Source organism: Ambystoma mexicanum, chromosome 6q (genome assembly GCF_040938575.1).
Source record: "Ambystoma mexicanum isolate Mex_15411 chromosome 6q, UKY_AmexF1_1, whole genome shotgun sequence".
Taxonomy (NCBI): domain Eukaryota; kingdom Metazoa; phylum Chordata; class Amphibia; order Caudata; family Ambystomatidae; genus Ambystoma; species Ambystoma mexicanum.
In genome coordinates this window covers 1312504579-1312522716 of record NC_090937.1, presented here as the reverse complement: position 1 = coordinate 1312522716, position 18138 = coordinate 1312504579, and the positions used below count along the sequence as shown (strand labels likewise).

General features: G+C 43.9%; 1 protein-coding gene across 1 annotated transcript in view; it reads right to left on the bottom strand.

The window, feature by feature from the left end:
* Positions 1-257: 257 nt before the first annotated feature.
* The window catches only part of FBXL5 (F-box and leucine rich repeat protein 5), a 406066-nt gene continuing 388185 nt past the window's right edge, over positions 258-18138 (bottom strand). Inside the window, exon 11 of the mRNA XM_069631934.1 lies at positions 258-1117. Within this exon, the coding sequence (XP_069488035.1) occupies positions 1041-1117 (77 nt within the window). The 3' untranslated portion in view covers positions 258-1040. The remainder of the gene's footprint in view (positions 1118-18138) is intronic.

Genomic DNA, 18138 nt, shown 5'->3' with positions numbered 1-18138 from the left:
AAGTTAATTTGTATTCCAGGAATGCTTAAATAAACATAAATTGAACATTAAGACAAATTGTTGCAACTTGAAGACAAAAGTACATCAACAATCATTTCAATGAAATTAGCAGGTTTTATTCAAGCAAGTTTCAGACAACATTAAATCCTATCTGTGAATGAACAAGTATGTAATTATTTCATAGTAGAAAAAAGGTTATACAGTGAAATCATCCATCTTTAGCATTACCATTGAAATAAGAAGAATCAGAAACAACGTTATGGTAAACTGATGTTTAATATACTGAAGATTTAGTCATCATCGCGTAAGCTGCAAATATTCAAAATGTAAGGACTGAGATGAAAAATAATTGGCCTTCGATAGAATAATCCTGTTTTGTCCAAACATTAAACAACCATGCTATGATGAGCTGACAAACATGTTTTTCATGTTGCTAAGAGCCTAGCCCATTGCGGATCCTTCAAAGATTCAGTATCTGTATATATACATGACCAAATTAATTTTTTTCAGGGATCCTTTAAACAAATCTATCAAAGAAATAGAAGTTATGGTTAATCAAATGTTGCACTTGAAATTACAGGAGATCAAAATCCACTTTTTGAAAAGGAGTATACATTTTTCTTTTAAAAAAGGTCATTAAATAAAACTTCATAGGGCAATTACGCAACAAAATCAAAACAAATTTGCTCCTTTACTTAGGTTGTAGACATGAACCTATGGGCATTCATCGCATTACAAAAAAAGTCTGAATCACAGCTGAAAATAATTCAAGAAAATCGTACATTAAGTGACTAAGAAAAGCGGTGTGAAGAAATATGGTAAAATGATAGGGAACATAAACAATGACGTTTGATTTTGTAAGTGTTACTACATTTTACTTCGGATTACGATGATCAACTGCAGGGAGAGAAGAGGCAACTATTAAAACAAGTATCACAATGAAATGGGATTCAATACACAGAATGAGTGCAGTAGGTAAAGTGCATGAAAAGATGCCTGCTCAGCTGAATGAAGTAGCTTGAGGAATCAGAAGTTAAGAATTATTCACCGGAGCGGCAGCAGGCTCGTACACCACACTGCAAGTTCTGGCATCCACTGGCTGTGTCAGCATGAGGACCTGCATGAAACAGATTAAAAGTGAAAAAAAGGGTGAATTTCACATTTCTGTACGCATGTCGGTGCACTGATGCAGAGACAATGAGATTATATATATAAATATTTACCACTAAATACATGCATTATAAACATGGCAGATTCGCTCATTTGACTGCAGTAATTTTGTATACATTTGAAACATGGTTCAATATTTGAGAACTTTATTAATAGTAATAAATCCATCATTTACCAAAATCAATACACTGGTAATTTAGGTTAACTCAATCAAACAATGCTACAAGTTTAATTATACTGTGATCGATATATATTTCTTTAGAAATCTAAATACCAAAGAAAGCAAAAGCTACTGGTCTGTACTGTTTTATCGGGCAACAGAAGGAATTGTCAGTTTCTAGTACATCCTCTAGAAAAGGAGCGTAAAATAAAGACCACTATTAAAAAGTAAAACTAATGCCGCAGCAACAACCAATGTCATGCCAGAGATCAAAATATGTTACAATTGGGCTTGTAGAGCACTTTGGGCAGAGACCCAATAAAAGGTACTGTCGTCTACCTGAGAAAGATGCCCGGTCTCGGGGTAACATATTCACCTCAAGCTCAGCTTCACTATAGTGATCAAAAGCATGAGTTGGACTCGAACTCATGATGCCTGCATGTCTACGCGGGAGGCTCCAGCAAATGCAAAAAAGTCAGACCCATCATTAGGATGTGAACATCCCAAAGACACTGGCCTGGCACCCTTCTCATGTGTCCATGGAAAGGCAGACTCTTCCTGATCCTATCCATGGGGCAGGTGCTCTGCGGGAGGATCACATGGGAGGGGACTCAGGGTCAAGAGAATTGGGAGAACCCTCTAAACAACTTCCCTAGACACCCTATGGTCTCAATGGCCTATTGCAAAACTGAAACCTGTAATGAAAAGAATAAGAACATTGGGGACTTCAAGTCCCATAATGCCATAGGTACTATGAAGAGGAAGACTGGCTCAGAGGCACAGAACTGCAGTATGCAGTCTAGTGCTCCTGACAACCTACACCTAAGGGAATTTTGAGTATTTAAATCCCTGTCAGGTACAGGTGAGGAGGAGGAGTAGTAGTGGTATAAGACTTATCAATGGCTGTGTATGCAGCAGGGGCCGAGAGCCTAGGACACCAGGACCACTACCGTGTCTGTAACGGTAGATGGTTCTGAGAGAGTCTTAAGAAGAAGACCGAATTGCATAGGTAGCGGAGGGGGAAGCACTGCTGTTGCATGTTATCCCACGGGAGAGAAGCGCTCTCAGCGCCTTGTGCCTGGAAAGCAGCAGGGAGTGAGAGGAGCAATGTGGACTCCAATTCGGGAATGTGCAAGTCACAAGACTGCAACCAGAGCTGTCAAACTCTGAATCCGATGAACAAACAAGTGCCAGTGACAAGATACACAGGTGAGTTGGCCTCTGACAGGTGACCCCCCCGGGGCCCGCTGTAGTAAATTGCCTAGCAATCTTTTGAATACCGAACTAATGAAAACGTGTTTTTGGCTCAAAACGCATGTGAAGAGCAACATTACACATACATACTGTGTAATTGTGGATTGGAGCAGTTACAGTCTTCATAGCACAGTCTCCCTCCTCCTGCCCTACCCCATGTAGGTTTGATAAATACTCCTTAACAGTCCTCACGTGGATAGGCTTTACAGATATGTTGGAAGGGCGAATACATCGGAGTCATGATAACCGTGATCCTAGAGGAAGCTAGAATTGTATTGATTCGATACGATACGATGAAAGCAGTTGTTATACAAACTTAGTTACTTTTTTCTCAGTCTTGATCTTCCATGCTCTCTTTTTAGCCGCATCATCATAGTTTTTTATTTTATTTCCATGTAAAATGAGTAAAATAATGTCATGTTACTACAGGTATTAACCAATAGAGTTCTACAGAATTAATTCTCTCATTACAGACAGATAATTTACAGTGCTGGTCATGATACTTCGACTGACACATTATGCTGTATATGTTCTCCTGCATTGGATCTTTCATAGATTCATATGCTGTATTAATACTCCCAGCCAGGCTGGCAATCATCGGTAACAGAGAAGTTTATTTTTTAAACTGAAAATTCAGTCACTTTAGTGCTCTAGTATAGTAATTCTTGTGTCATATTGCCCACAGCCAATGGAAAAGTCTCCCTTAGCTGAACCCCTGGAGGCATCTTCTCCAGATTTGTTTTAGCGCACTTTTAAGTGTTGGAAGCACTAAAAAATCTCTCGATATATTCGACGTTTTCTTCGATTTTGCCATACATTTTTCTCATTTACCAACGGTTTCTGGAATCCTTAACTCCAGCTACATCTGGGATTTGCTCCTGTTCTGGTGGCCAGCGCCCCTTGGAGCGGATTTTCGTCTCCGATCGGGAGGTCTACATGCAGCATGGTGGAGACCAAGAGGAAGAGCCTCTTCAAAGAATGTGTACTTGGAAGACCTCTATGACAATGGATTCTTTGGTCTACACCTGACACGACATCCAGGGCTGTAGCCACCTGCCAGATATTTTCAAATAAAAAGCTCTGGACCGCCACTGCAGGTTAGTGGCTTTGCTTGATGATGCTGGGGCGTGTGGGGCACATCCTCGGCCTCAGTCCGCAGTTATGCCTTGGTCGGGCAGAGTAGACCAATCTAGCGCACGCCCTCCTGCAAGAGGTCAAGATTGCATGAAGAGGCTTCCCAGAGCAGAACATTAGCAACATACTCCTTGATGTCGACGAAAAAGCACTAGTCGGCTGTGCAAGGCACTCCAGCGACTCATGATAAATAGTCATAAAAAATCGTCAACAGCGTTCCAGGTCTTCACCTATGGCTCCGTCGACAGGTCAGACCAACTACTCGTCAGCGACGTGAGGCCACAACGCTGTCAATGACACTCAAGTCTTCAACCACGAATAAAACTAAACCCGGTACAGCATTAACACTGATATCGTCAAACCCGGCAATAGCCCAACCATCTGTCCTACCTGCCTTACCCAAGCCTCTGCGTCCTTTCCTCCTAACCTTAAGGGTCGCCCAGGCTAAACCAAGCTCATCTGCTATTCCGCCCGAGGACATTCTTCAATCCAACATCAATTCAGATCTAGAGGGCTATTTGGCAGTCTTCTCTGACGACTACATGGATGTGGAGCACTCCAGCTCCAGGTTGGCCATGCCCCCTCCAAAGGCAGTTCCGGTTGTGGTTCCTCCTGCCATTCCTGCAGTCCTTCCTCCTACAGGGGAGCCTCCTAGATGGGTCTCTATGGACATTCCCTTCAACTTGCAATCCTTGGTGTCTGAGCTGCAAAACAGGCTGCCTCACCATGCACCTCAACCATCCGCACCACAACCAGGTACAAGTGGTGCACCTGCTGTTCCTCCTGGGCCACCTACCACCTGTCCCTGTACACAACCTGATGGACATGGAATTAGATGTTGCAGGCGATGATGTCTCCATGCACACCACAGGCACAGATGTGTTAACAACTTAATTCCCGGGGATGGCGAACCAAATGAGGTTCCTCTTCGCAATGCCCCCGCTGCGGGAAATCTGATCCTTCCATGCTCCAATGCCAAGCGCAATGAGGATGTTTGGTTTAGACCAGAGAAGCCGAAGAATGACAGCCTGCTCTACCAACGGCATGAGCAACCCAGAATGTCGACTGTGGTAATCCCTTTGCTTGAAGACATATGGGAAGACATATGTGTAAGCGGATTCAATTCAACACTACAGCCAAGTCAATGCCTAGTCTGGGATGCTGATGGAAGCCCTTATTGATGTATTTTTATGTCCAGTTCATTTACTCTGGATGACAACCCTTATATAACACCCCTCTCTCAGAATCTCCCTGACCCCACTGAGCCAAGAAGTAGGTTTGTTTTGCAAATTAAATGGTTTATTTGAAAATTAAACAATATATCTAGATATCACACTTTTATAAATAAATTGATAATTGATAGCACACTTGTGAATATGAGCAGTAATCAGTAATGGATAATGTTATAGTGGTATACTCTTTTTAATGGCTTAGAAGTTGATATAGAGAGGATAAAGTAGCTGGGAATGCTTTTATGGCTTCAAGGAAAATGCAATGATGAATGAAAATGCAGTACGTACAGAAAATAAACTTGATATGACTTCAACAAAGGACAATGTAATCACTTTTCTTTGACAATTCACCCCCCCTTTATGCAAGGTAAAGAGATGGAAGAAAAACACACATTTCTCAGGAATGCAATCAAATATAATTCAGTTCCCCCCTCGCAAGCTTAGAGGAAAAGGGATGATTTTAACACAGGCAAAGTACTTTAAAGGTGGTATGCAAAGAAGTGAAAAATATGCGAAAAATGCTTTTAATTCCCTATAGAGGTTCAGGGTGGGTGACAGCTACTTTGTATTAGTTCAGGATCACTTTATCAATGCTCTATGAATGATTGTCAGGTTGCAAACGAATTTTAGCAAAGGAAAGCAAGGACTAATATTTTTACACGTGGCTGAAATTAAGCAAAATGTCAAATCGCAGCAAATTTAGTCGCGTGCGTCGAGCGCAATTGCGGAGGCACTATAAGGAGTAGGAAGTCGGTTCTAGGCTTGTTGGAAAGCTTAGAATCTTAGCACAAACGGTTCCGGAGATACGGCCGATTTAGTAGAGGTAGTTTTTCGGATTTTAAATTTTAAAGCTCAGAATGACAGATGACAGTTTTCATTTTTAAAGATGACAGAATGACACGATTCTAGGAGGCAGTTCTAATAGGCCAAAATAGTTTGGATTCGATTATTTTAAACTCAGAGATTGGTTTGGGCGCAGTGCTAGCTGTGTACTCACACTAGATTTTGGACAGGAATGCGACTTAGTCACCGATCAGGTCAGGATTGGCTGGACTTCTGCTAGCAGTTCTTCACAGCGATCTGGTCTCTGGTTCTCTCTGGTTCCGGATACAGCACTGCTTTCTGGATACTGCTACAGGTTCTTGCAAAAGTTCTTGGCAAAGAATTCAAACAGCTCGCCCGGCTGTTGAATAGTTTGGTTGGTTTTGAGGCCTGCTGAAGAGGATTCAGGCCTCTCTGCTACAAATTCTGGAGTTAATTTCTGGTCTCTGGAGATTGATGGATTTGAAGTCTGGATCTCTGGATGTGAAGTCTGAAGTCTCCCGGCAAAGCGTCCCGCAAGAAAGTGGAAAGTGAATGTCTCCACCTGGGTTTCAATGCTCCTTTTATGTGCCTGGGCCTAGCTAAGCCTGCCCCTCTCACTTATCAGTGGCCGCTTTCCTCTCTCCCTTGATTGGGGGAAAGAAATGGAGTGTCAGAGTGATGCTGTAGGTTTTATGGTCAGAGGAACCTCCCCTTGTCAAATTGCACACAATCTATTTCTGACCCAAATACATATTTATCTATGTACCATTTTTCTAATATTATAGGTCCAGTTAACATTTTCTGTAGCACCAAACCATCCGATCCCTGTCTTTGTACGATGTCGTGTCCACTTATGACAGAATTCTCCCCTTTTCATCCAGATAACGACCTCTAAACCTTTCCAGATTTTACACAAATGTGCACCGGGGATATGGGTTTCAGATGATAAAGTGTCAGATTTTTAACATGTATACATTTGGAGTAACAACCTTTTTTCCGCTACTATCCCCAAGAACATACCACAGGGTCCTAACACCTCTTAAAATGTGCACAGAAAAATCTCAAGAATGATGATGTTATTTCTATAATTTTGACAAGTCCGCACTGTGAATTATCCATCTTTTTAAAATCATGCTCTGGCCCCAAAGGGGTGTGGTTTTCCAAAGCACATGGTGGAATTTCTGGTTTATCCACTTCCCCCAAGCTCAGCTTGCTCTCACAGGCACTGCCCCTCCCAGTTTCTCCCAAGAGGAAGCCATTTTACCCCCTCCCCCCCCCAATATAACATTTGCCTGAGTCCAGGACAGGGCTTTGTTCAACTTCCTGCAGTCTGCAGGTACCACTCCCCTAATTCAATCAGAGACCTCCTTTTGGTGGGGGCAGCAGGATGCAGCCAGGCCTGGGAAGAGTTGTTGAGCCAGTTCAACTCCTGTCGGGGATAGTTGTCAGGCAGAATTCAGCTAAATGTCAATTTAGTTCCCAGTTTTCCACATTCAAATCCAACTTACAATTTTTGCACATGCAGCTAGAATGCTGATTCTAAGTTCAAAACTATGACATTTAAACAATTGCAACCTATGTGACACTCACAAGTAGGTCACTCATTTATTCTAAACATTTTGATTTTAGTGGCTTTAAACCCAAATTCACTTAAGCTGCTGACATCCCCAGCTATTTTTTATATATACATTAAATAATTACTTCCTTCAAGTCATTTCCGAATATAGTTTTACATTGTATCCACCTCTTAGCAAGTCTTTCCTTGGCCTGGTTTGGGTTCATTTGTTCAGTTTTACACAAAAGTCTGGTGGTTTTAAAACGTCGGCTTTCTGATAGTGGTGAGCACCAGTATTGCATCCATTTTTGACATTAAGAAAATGAATTCCCCACAGTTCTGGGTTGCTTTTGGCAATCATCATTGCCATTCCCAATGGTTTCAGGCTACTGTGTGTGTAGCCCAATGGTGGTTTTAGGCAGTGCCCTCCTGTGCTCACAACATAGGCAAAAATGGGTGGCAGCCTATTCTTCATGTTTTCCCTGTGCACTCTCTGGGGAGTTCTGGCCATCATGATGTTTACAATGCCAGTAATGCACAGTTTTATGGTAGGGCTTGGATGCATGGGTAAAAACATCCCACATATGGGAAGACGGACCATCAAGGCGGCTAATGCAATGTCCTGTCCAGGTACGACAGGGAACTTTTGTTCAAGATGGGCCCTATTTTTGAATTTGTGCCTGACAAAGAGGAAGATACATTCACCCCTTTTTCGCGAGAGAGGCACTGCTTTGGATCACACAATCTCCGTTCACATCACAGAGACAGGATTACGACAGATTGGAAATGGGATGTCCTGCACAGGCAAAGCTGGCTCAAGGCCACTAATTCTCGATCAGAAGTTCAGGCAAAGGTGGTGGGCATTCCTTTCAATGGGATTTACCTCTTCAGGGAGAAGGTAGATGAGACCTTGCAGAACATCAAAGCCGACAGAGATGACCCATTCTCTGGTAACGCTGCAGCAATGCCCCAAGTCCTTTTGCTCAAGAAAATCCTGTTTCTCCAGGACAACGAAAGACTATCGGGCTTCATTTAAATCATCTTCATACAGGTCACCATCTTACTCTGCTACGGACACTTACAAGACAAAGTCACAGTCTTACCAGCACGGCTGCGGTTCCTCGCATACCAGGAGCCAGCCAGCCGAACAAACCTGACCAGTCTTGGGTTCGCCTCCCCATCACCTCACTTTCACACCGCAGTGGGAGGGAGGCTCTCCCAATTCATCGATGAGTGGACATCCATCACCAAAGATGGGTGGGTGTCATCCCTTATCCAGTATGGTCACACTTGAGTTTGATGAACAACCACCCATCATTCCTCCCTTGCAAAAGTTAAGGAAGCATGTCCATCTACTACTACAGGAAGTCAATACGCTTCTGTCGAAGGGAGCCATTGTAAGAGTCCCATCAGCGAGGACAAGGAATGTACTCCAGGTACTTTCTAATAAAAAAGAAAACAGGAGGTTGGCAGCCCATCCTAGACCTTCGGGCCCTCAACAAATTCCTCAAAGCTCAAACTTTCAACATAGTTACTCTGCACTGAGCAGAAACAAGTTCTTAAAAACTCACAAAAAGGTCTGGGAGCCCCTCTATCAAGAACGAACACAGCCAAAGAATCTTCTCTATGGGAAGGTGCCTACCCGGGAGGGTCTAATCACTAGAGAGCCACAGCTTCACCTCACTGATGAGGCCCGACTAGGCCGAAACACGTGTCTAGGGTTGTTGCTGGTACTCTTGTTCAGAGGAGATTTGCCTTGTTGGTGGGACAAAGACTGATATGCAAATAGATAGTTCTCCTCTATGAAGGGTGTAGTGAGCTAAAACGTGGTTGTAGACCCTCCTGAGTGGAAGAAAGTCCGTAGAACAGGGTATGTGATCCATGTTCGTTCTCAGTAGAGGGGCTCCCACACTATAGATTCAGAAGCAGTATGAATAGATTACAAAGCAGTACTACATTAACTTAACGGGCAGAGGAAAGCTTCTTGTAGAAACATTTACCACAGGAGACACTGCCCTTCTGCAAAACTGCCTGGTCGACTCTGGGCTCTGCTGTAGAATCTGTAGACGCAGTAGAACCTTGTAAAGGTGTCTGCAGTTCTTGAGGTTGCTGCCCTGCAGATGTCCCACAGGGGAACCGCAAAGAGCAAAGCTGTTGTGGCGGCAATGGCGCTCTGTAAAGGAGCCTTGTACCTGCCAGGGGGAGGCCTGCCAGCCTGTTGATGACAAAGAGATGCATAAGGAAATCCATCTGGCAATTGAGTATTTGGAAAGTACATTGCCCATCCCAGAAGGGACAAAAGTCACAAAAAGCTGAGGCGTCTTCCAGAATGAATTTTTGCAGGAAACGTAATACTTTAAAGGCACGCATCACGACCAGAGAATGCAACGAGCGTTCCACAGATAACCAATGAAGAAGGGTAGCACCACTGGCTCATTGAGATGGAACACCGAAGGAACTTTGGGCACAAATGACAGGTTAGTGCATCACACAACCATGGACTTGTGGAAGACTAGGTAGAGGGCTTTGTAGGACAAACCTGGATCGCGCCTACACGCCTATCCGATGTGATAGTGCCGAGTAGAGCAGTCTTCGAGAACAGGAACTTGAGTGGAACTCTATGCATAGGTTCCAATGGAGGCGTCACAAACCTTGAAAGGACTAATTTGGCTCCAAGGATGGAGCAAGTCGCCTAAATGGCGGGAAGTAACAGAAAAGGCCCCTGATTAATTCTTTGATAAAGGAGTTAGACCACAGAGAAGGTGCAGAAGAGGTGCTGGTATCTTAGCAAAATTGTTGCAAGGTGCATCTTGATGGAGGAGTGAGCCAGGCTCGATTTAGACAGAAATAGCAGATATGGTATGATGTCCTTAGGTTGAATGGTATTGCCAAATTTTAGAAGCCAGGGCATCTGGTTCAAGAGGCTGGGTCATGGTGAAGGACAATGCTGTTGCTCCTGGAAAGCAGATTGCACAGAGGAAGCAGCCTCATTGGGTGAGCAGAAGACAGGGCGAAGAGGTCTGAGTACAAGAACTGTCTCGGCCAGGCAGGGGCCACTAATCAGTTTGCACTGATGTTGTCTGAAGACATTTTGAGACCCCAACCAACCAGGGGGGTCGGGGGAAGGCATAGAGGAACTTCCCCTCCCAAGGGAATGTGAAGGCATCTTCCCAGGCTCTTCGGATGAGGGAACCTGCTGGCAAAGGCTGTGCACCTTTTGTTGTCATGGGTGGCAATTTCTGGAGTACCACAGCAACGGAAAGAATCCAACAGAGTTGACACGCCTGGAGCTCCCATTCGTGACAGGAGCCGAGTTCCCTGCTGAGGGAATCCGCTATCGTGTTCTGAGCACCTTGTAGGTAGAAAGGATTGAGAAATATCTGCTGCTCCAATGCCTAGTGCCACAGCTTCTGTAGATTGGGAGAGGGATCTGGTGCCGCCTTGCTTGTGTATATAAAACATTGTGGTGGTAATGTCCATGTAGATATGAACCACACGACCGTTGAACTGAGGGTGAAAAGACTTGAGGGTCCAAAAGACACTGCGCAGCTCCAGAAGGTTGATATGGAGAGACTTCTCCTCGTCTTTCCAGATAACCCTGGTATGCAGATTCCATGTATGTGCACCCCAATCTTACAGGGAGGTGTCCATTATGACAGTGATTTGGTGCAGAGGCAGGAAAAAAAGGAGCACCTTGTACGAGGTGCAGCCAGGCTGGCCACCAGCGTAGTGCATCCCGGAATTGTTGCGTAACTTATTCCTTCACCATATTGCAAGGGTGGTCCTCTCTTATGTATTGTACAATGTACTGGAATTATATGTACCTTATTTCTTATGCTCAGAATCCATGCAGGCACAGGTCGAATGACATAAGTTGAACTTCATTCCTAAACTATGTCTGTGGAAAAGGTTAGGAACAATATGGGATCATAGAACCATTAACATAACCAAACCAAAAAAGAATCAAAGAGGAGAATCTTAGGGTGACAAATTACTTTTAAAGGAGATCCGATGGGTAGTTGGAGGGTGCGTCCAGCACAAGACACAAAAACGTTCATAGCTGCACCCTAGAAGGTAGCTACAAATATGGGAGGTATCAACCTTTGTCACCAATAGGCTTATTTGAGTAGCTCTATTGTTCCTACTTCCTACTCCATTAACTATTCTTTATTTTTCCCTGAGTATGAGCTCTAGATAATTGGCCCATGTCACCATATAGTCTGCTTCACTGTCATGTGTCACATAAATAAATCATTCTTACCTGTTCTTCCCATTATTTTGCTTGTGGTTTGTTCTCATACCCCAGAGTCTGTTTGCCCTGTTTTGCCACCAGTAAAGCAGTGTTGAGACATTTTTCTTCTTGGTTAGGGAGACCTACTGTCTTCTATAGGCTGACACTGATCCACTTTAGTGCACTCGTCCACATTAGTACACTCGTCCATTAGTCCCCAATTCCCAAACAGGACCATAAGATATGGAGAATGTCACAGGTTTATTTATTTAATTTATTTGTAACACAGAGGGACAACGCCCATAGGCATAGAAGCGTGCAGACAAGACAGACAACAACACAGCCACACAAATAAAGGAAACATTTCAGTAACCAAGCCGGAGATTCCGGGATGGAGTGAATAAGCAAGATAGCTAAGTTTATTCGAAAAGAAGGGTCTTCAGCCTGTGGCTAAGAATGGACATCTCCAACACATTGCGCATGTTGTGACAGCCGTGATGCTTGGAATTTTTTTGGGGTCCAGTACCATCCCTGCAGTAGTTTACAATAGTTTTAGCCTTGCTTCTTCGGGACCGTTCTCATAGTTTGTCGCACTACTGGCGATTGTTAATCGGTCGCACATTTTTTTACCACCCATCTACTATTCCTTTCTTACTTAGTTCTGTGCACCTTGACTACTAGTGTGGTGTATAAAGTTCTGATCAGTCTTTTGCTATGCTCCCATATCTTTATGACTCCAGTCACGAGGGAATGGCCTATACTTTGTTAATGAGCTCTCTGAGCATCTTGCAGTCCATGTAATTTAATTTGCTCTAGCTTATTGGTCACCCCTGGTATTGTACCAAAATGATTCCCTCATTTGTGCGCCCCTGCGGTCACAGCGACTTTGGAGGTGCTCAAAATGAGGGTGACATTTAAGAAGCCCAAGCTGAGGGGGGATGCAGGGGTGTCCCCCGCTCTACCTGGGCGCAGTAAAGGGGGTAGGGGATGGCCCCCCGCTTACCATTTCGGAAGGCGGGGGACAAGTAAAAAAAGTTTTTTAAAAAAGGAAAAGCACCCTGCGCCGTCCGCTCCAACCCACGTTAGTGGGAGGAGCTGACACCGCAGGGATCGCAGAGTGCGGGCGGCACACTTCTGCGTGTGCCGCCCTAAAGGTAAGTGGAGTGGGGGTGTTGGGAGGAGTAATGCAGGCCAGTGGAAGCGGACACAGATATCCATATGATCACTGCGCCGCGCCATAACTAGCATCAGCATTTTTGGCCGTCGCAGTTACAGGGGTGCAGTGATCACATAGATCAGTCACCCCTCCCTCAGAACATCCTTTATTAGCTTTAGACCTAGCTTATTCCATGTTGCCCAGAATATAATCCTTTTCCAGTCTGTATTTTTCTGTTATTCCGTATGGGGGCATCCAAGTGCCTTCGGCTGTCGACTTTCATTAATATGTGAGCTTGTTTCTATGTAAAACGGTTAGTCCCTAGGATGGGATTACTAATGTTGTAGATTGCTGTGCTTTCATTTTCACCTAAAGTTTGATTGAGATGGGCCCTCCCCTTTCTCTCTTGATACCTTATCGTATAATATGGTTACATGATAGTTGTATGCTCACACAAGGCAAAGTTAAAATTGTTCAATACGCAGCTACAACTTATTTCTGTGAACCCAACCATATGGATGGCTCGTTTGCAGAAAGTGATGGCGGGCATGTAAGAGAATCTACATATGTCAGTCAAATGATTAAATGATTATCTTTTACTTGGAATGTTAGAAGACTATGCTCCTCTATTAAGTAGCAAATTGTACCTGAAAAAATTGACGGCTCGTGTGGCGCTTATCTAAGAAACCCCTCTCTCCTGGAAGGGGACAGATAAAGAGGCAATCAGTAGGCCAAATAAGCTATTCAGTTGCAAAGGGGTGTACATGGGGTCTTGCTATACAATTCCATAAAAAAATAGGAAGTACAAATAAAGAAGGTGATGTCATATGAGGTGAAGATGTGCGTGATGGCAGATTACATCTTGACAAGGAGCGGAAAACAATTTTAAATATATGTGGCCCCAATCGACCAGACAAAGACTTTTGGGATAAAAGGAGAACGCTTATACATACACAACTCTACCTTTCTATGTATAGGAATGCAATACCCCATTGGACCCAATCCTCAATAAGAAGTCGAAATGCAGCTTTGTTGCCTCAAAAGCTCATAAGGCCTTACAATCACGCATTCATAATAATCGGCTAGCTGATGTGCATCTTCACTATTTACTCCCCATTACATTCCTCATATTCAAGGATTGATTATTCCTGAGTAACAGTCTGATGACGCAAGTATGGAAAGCAGAAATTACACCAATTCTTAGATTACAAAGGTTCTTATGTCTCATTTGGGGTGGCCCTCCTAGTAAAAATGGGCAAATGGTGCAGCAAAGCGTCCTGTTCAAATCAGAAAATTTCAGAAATCCCATGAAGAAATTCACAGAAGAGTGCATCTATCTAAATGAAAATGGTGATCTCGCACCAGTAGTGGTCTGGGATGCAAACAAATCTGCTCTTCGCTGTCACATAATACGTTTTATAGCCTTGAAAAGAAAATTTGTGAAACAAGATGCATTCAAGTACTTCAAAGCCATTAAAACTATGCAGGCAGATTATATGAAAGCACCCAAACCTTAAAAACTAAATGAGTTAGTGAAAGCTAAAATAGAATACAACAAAGCACATAGAGCCGCAGGTATGCTGTTTAAATACCACTGTAAATTCAGTGGAGGGACTAATAGGGCGGGTGCCTTATAAGTGCCTCCAGTAAGCATAAGTAAAGCATACGAGCCAAAATAATAGAGCTGCTGCACTTCAACCAACGTAATGCCATTTGTTTTAAGACCAAGTCATAGCAGAAGAATTAAGCCAAACACTGCCAACAACTGTACATCACCAAAAGCCCTCCAAACCCGGAGGCAATTGATAACTATTTAAACCAAACACCACAACCCACTGTTTATGAGATACTCCCCGACAAAGCTTTAGAAAGGAACAATCCTAGCAATTCATTAGTTGAAAAAGGGCAAAACACTGGCCAGATGGACTGCCTATGGATTTCTTTCACAGGTTTATACATATGCTAGCACATACAAATTGCTAGCACATGCTACAGTACTGACAGCATCCTTAATGGATAAAGACTGAGGAAGAATTCCTCAGACTCGATTGTACACAAACGCACATAAAAGGCTGAATTTTCAGTTTATATTTTTTTTAAAGTACTGAAAAAACTACATATGTAATTAAATAATTTATTGGTCTTCTTTTGAAGGTCCAACATCCAAATTGCACAGACAGATGAACAATTGTTCAACGCATTTCGGACCAATGGTCCTTCACCAGGATGGGCTCTGCGCGAATGGTCTGTAATAAATCATGACTCAAATAATAAAACAACCACATGGTGTAGAGACCAATTTGTAAACTTTGTACAATACCAGCATCAGCATAGCTCAAACAGCAAACTGGAGCAAAGAAACTGTATGGCACGATTGCTGATGGAGATTATGAACGCTAAAACGAACACAACCTTTTATGAAGCCATAATCCACTTGATATCTAAGCCAGGTAAAGACCCTCTCAGTCAAAAACTATAGATCCATAGCATTAATAAACGCTTAAGAAATGATTGTGGCAAAGGTCCTTGAATTCAGACTGGAGGCCCCAATGCCCAAATTGATACAGTTAAGAGTTTTACTAAAGTCCACCTATGGTAGGACTAGAGAAGTCTCACTTTTAGATGTACAGGGTTCCAATTCTTAGATTTGGCTTGAACTACCCAAAAGGTTTGGTAGCTATGGCTGAGCAGCCAGGCTTAGTCTAGGAGGGAGAAGGGCTTTGGTAGAGTACAAAGACCTTTGAGCACACTTGCAGTGAAGGAAACACACACTATAGTTCTATAAACATATGCTTATTCATTATATACGCTAGGCAATGTTCAATTCAAAATACAATTCAGTAAGTAAAGAAAGTTTCATAAATATATACAATAGGGCATTTGCAGTAGCAATACTCGGATCACAGTTGGGCCTTTCGATTGTAAAACAAGTATGAAGAGTAGCTGTAGGTTAGCAAACCATTTATCAACCACAATTACTAAATACTAATACTGGCAGTTTAGATAACTTTGTGTAGGCCTAAACTTTATCTGGGAAACGAGAGTCTCAATAAGTCAGATGGGAACATTGGGGGTCCAGTGACCCTTGGGCGGCAAAATAAACGGACAGACATCAAAGTTCAGAACATTGTTTTAAGTAACAGGTAGGTAACGGGAAGGTAATGAATTTTGATTCAAAGGGATCAGATCGGGGCTATATAGGCCACCTGAAGGATTTCATCCTTGGGGACAAGTGCCCTTAGGCCTGGGAGAACACAGTTGGGTCAACCACCCCAACGTGACTCAGGAAGTTCAGGAGGAGTGAACACAAAGCTGCACAGGTCAGTACCCAGGACTGAAGACAGTTCCTTATATGATGAAGAGCGATTACACCGGCAGGTCCTCAGGTAAGATGACAGCAGCACCAGTTCGGGTATCTGGACTTGGTGGCTGGATGAAGAACCTTTGGCGGAAGCAGACTGTCAGACTCGGTCACAGGAATGCCCAGCAAATGTTCTTCGCGGCACTTGGATGTGGAGGCTCTACACAGGCTTTGTAGCAGCGACAGCTGTCACCCGGCAGACTTTCTTCCTTCTCTCTATCCTTAACTCTTCTGAAGGGACTTCTATGTTCAGGGTATAGCCTGTGTAGGTCCAGACGGATGCCCACAAGTTTGCAGCCGGAACCGTGCTTCACAAGACGATGCACCACTGCAGTGATAGAGGTTCCAAGGTATTCGGGTTTTGCAGGCATGGAAGATTGCAGCACTTCGTGGGATGGCTCAAACTGCAGCTTGCGTCGAGACTGGTTAGGCCCACCAGTCTAAGGGAGGAAGGCGTCCGGTCTGGATGTTCGTCGCACAGAAGAAAGGGCTGGAGCTTCAGCGGTCACTCAGTCGACTTTGCGGTCGCTGGAGGTGGCTGCAGGCATCCTCCTTCCTTCTTCTTTGGCTGTATCTTCCGGTGGTCGACTCTGGCTTCAGCATCAAGACCGTCACCTTTAATGCAGTAACCGGACAATCAGCATGCATGCAAAATTCAAACTTCGGGTGGTGGCTGTCCCACAGGGACAGCCAAGCACCCAATTAGAACTGGATCGAATCAAATACAGTGGGGGACAAAGACCCGAGGCGTTTCGGTGTCCTCCCAGGCACATTGGTGCCTCCGGGCGGGCTTCCCAATGGGAGCATGTTCAAGACCAAAGAATGAGCAGGACCTCCCCAACCCAGGTCTGCAGAGGAAAGCTCAAGAAAGGGCAAGCCATCGTGAGTTGGTGAAAAAAAGAAGACTGGCACCCTTTCTGGTCAATGGTGACCCCATATGGCTTTTACCGCAGCTGTGACAGTAGCTTGCACGTAAAAATCATAAAAGTCGGTAGAAAATATCCACTGCCACCAGCCACTCAGACTTGCCACTGTAACTACAAATTTACAGGAGAAGTGAGAAAGGGAAACTATGTATCCCCTCAGCAATCCACATAAGGTGGGGTGGGCTGCTGACCTCACAAAAGAAAAGCATAGATAGGATAAAAAGCTATCCCCCCTATCCTGGTAAAATCAGAGAGGGAAGCGCAACGAGCTACAAGTAAATTTCCACAAAAAGTGCTGTGTGCTGCAATAGTAAGATACAGATGCCATTGAAAAAGATGGAAGAAAGCAGACGCCATCAGGAGAAAAAAAAAGGGTTCTCAGAGCCACAGAAAAAATTAGCAAGTGAGGAAAAAGATCCCACTCAGGAGAGTCAGAACAAACCCAATAGTCCAGGAAAAAGTGCTGGGGCACTCACTAAGTGGGGAGAATCACACACAAGATGGAAAGTCTGCCTAACAGATACACCAAGATGAGACAAGACTTGTAAAATGAAGGGTCTCCTCTACTAACACCAGACTGCTCTGCAACGTTATTGGCCTGCTCAAAACAGAGAAACCTTGGGCACCAGTCACGCTCCACAAAGAAAAGGCATAGGTAAACAGAGGTGGGGAGGAAGAAGCGGAGGCGTTGATAGCCTGGAGGCAATTAGTTGCTACATTGTACGTGTCTGACCAGGCAAGCCCCGAGGAAGGCAGTTGTACAGGGGAAACGGAGGGAGGGGCGCACTCGGAATAATGGTGGACCGCAGTGGGAAGGGGTAGATGTGGGGTAGCGGAGGAAACAACATGAAACTGTACATGAGAATTGTTTGTATAACTGCTGTTACACTGTATGGTTTTTAAGTTGGAATGAATACATTTTTTTTTTAAAATTACACAAAATAAAAATAAATATGGCTGCTAATATCTAAGATGGCAGCCTTTCCCACAAGTGCACTGAAAATGCAATGATATGATCGTGTGAATTGCTGTAAAGTTGCCCCCATGGTCTCTTACCTTACTGGTGACAGCTTTTGCCTTATTCTAAAGGGCATTGGGGTGTGGGAAGATCGTGTCCCCTTCCCAACATTTTGTAGCTCAGATCCCTTACTGGTT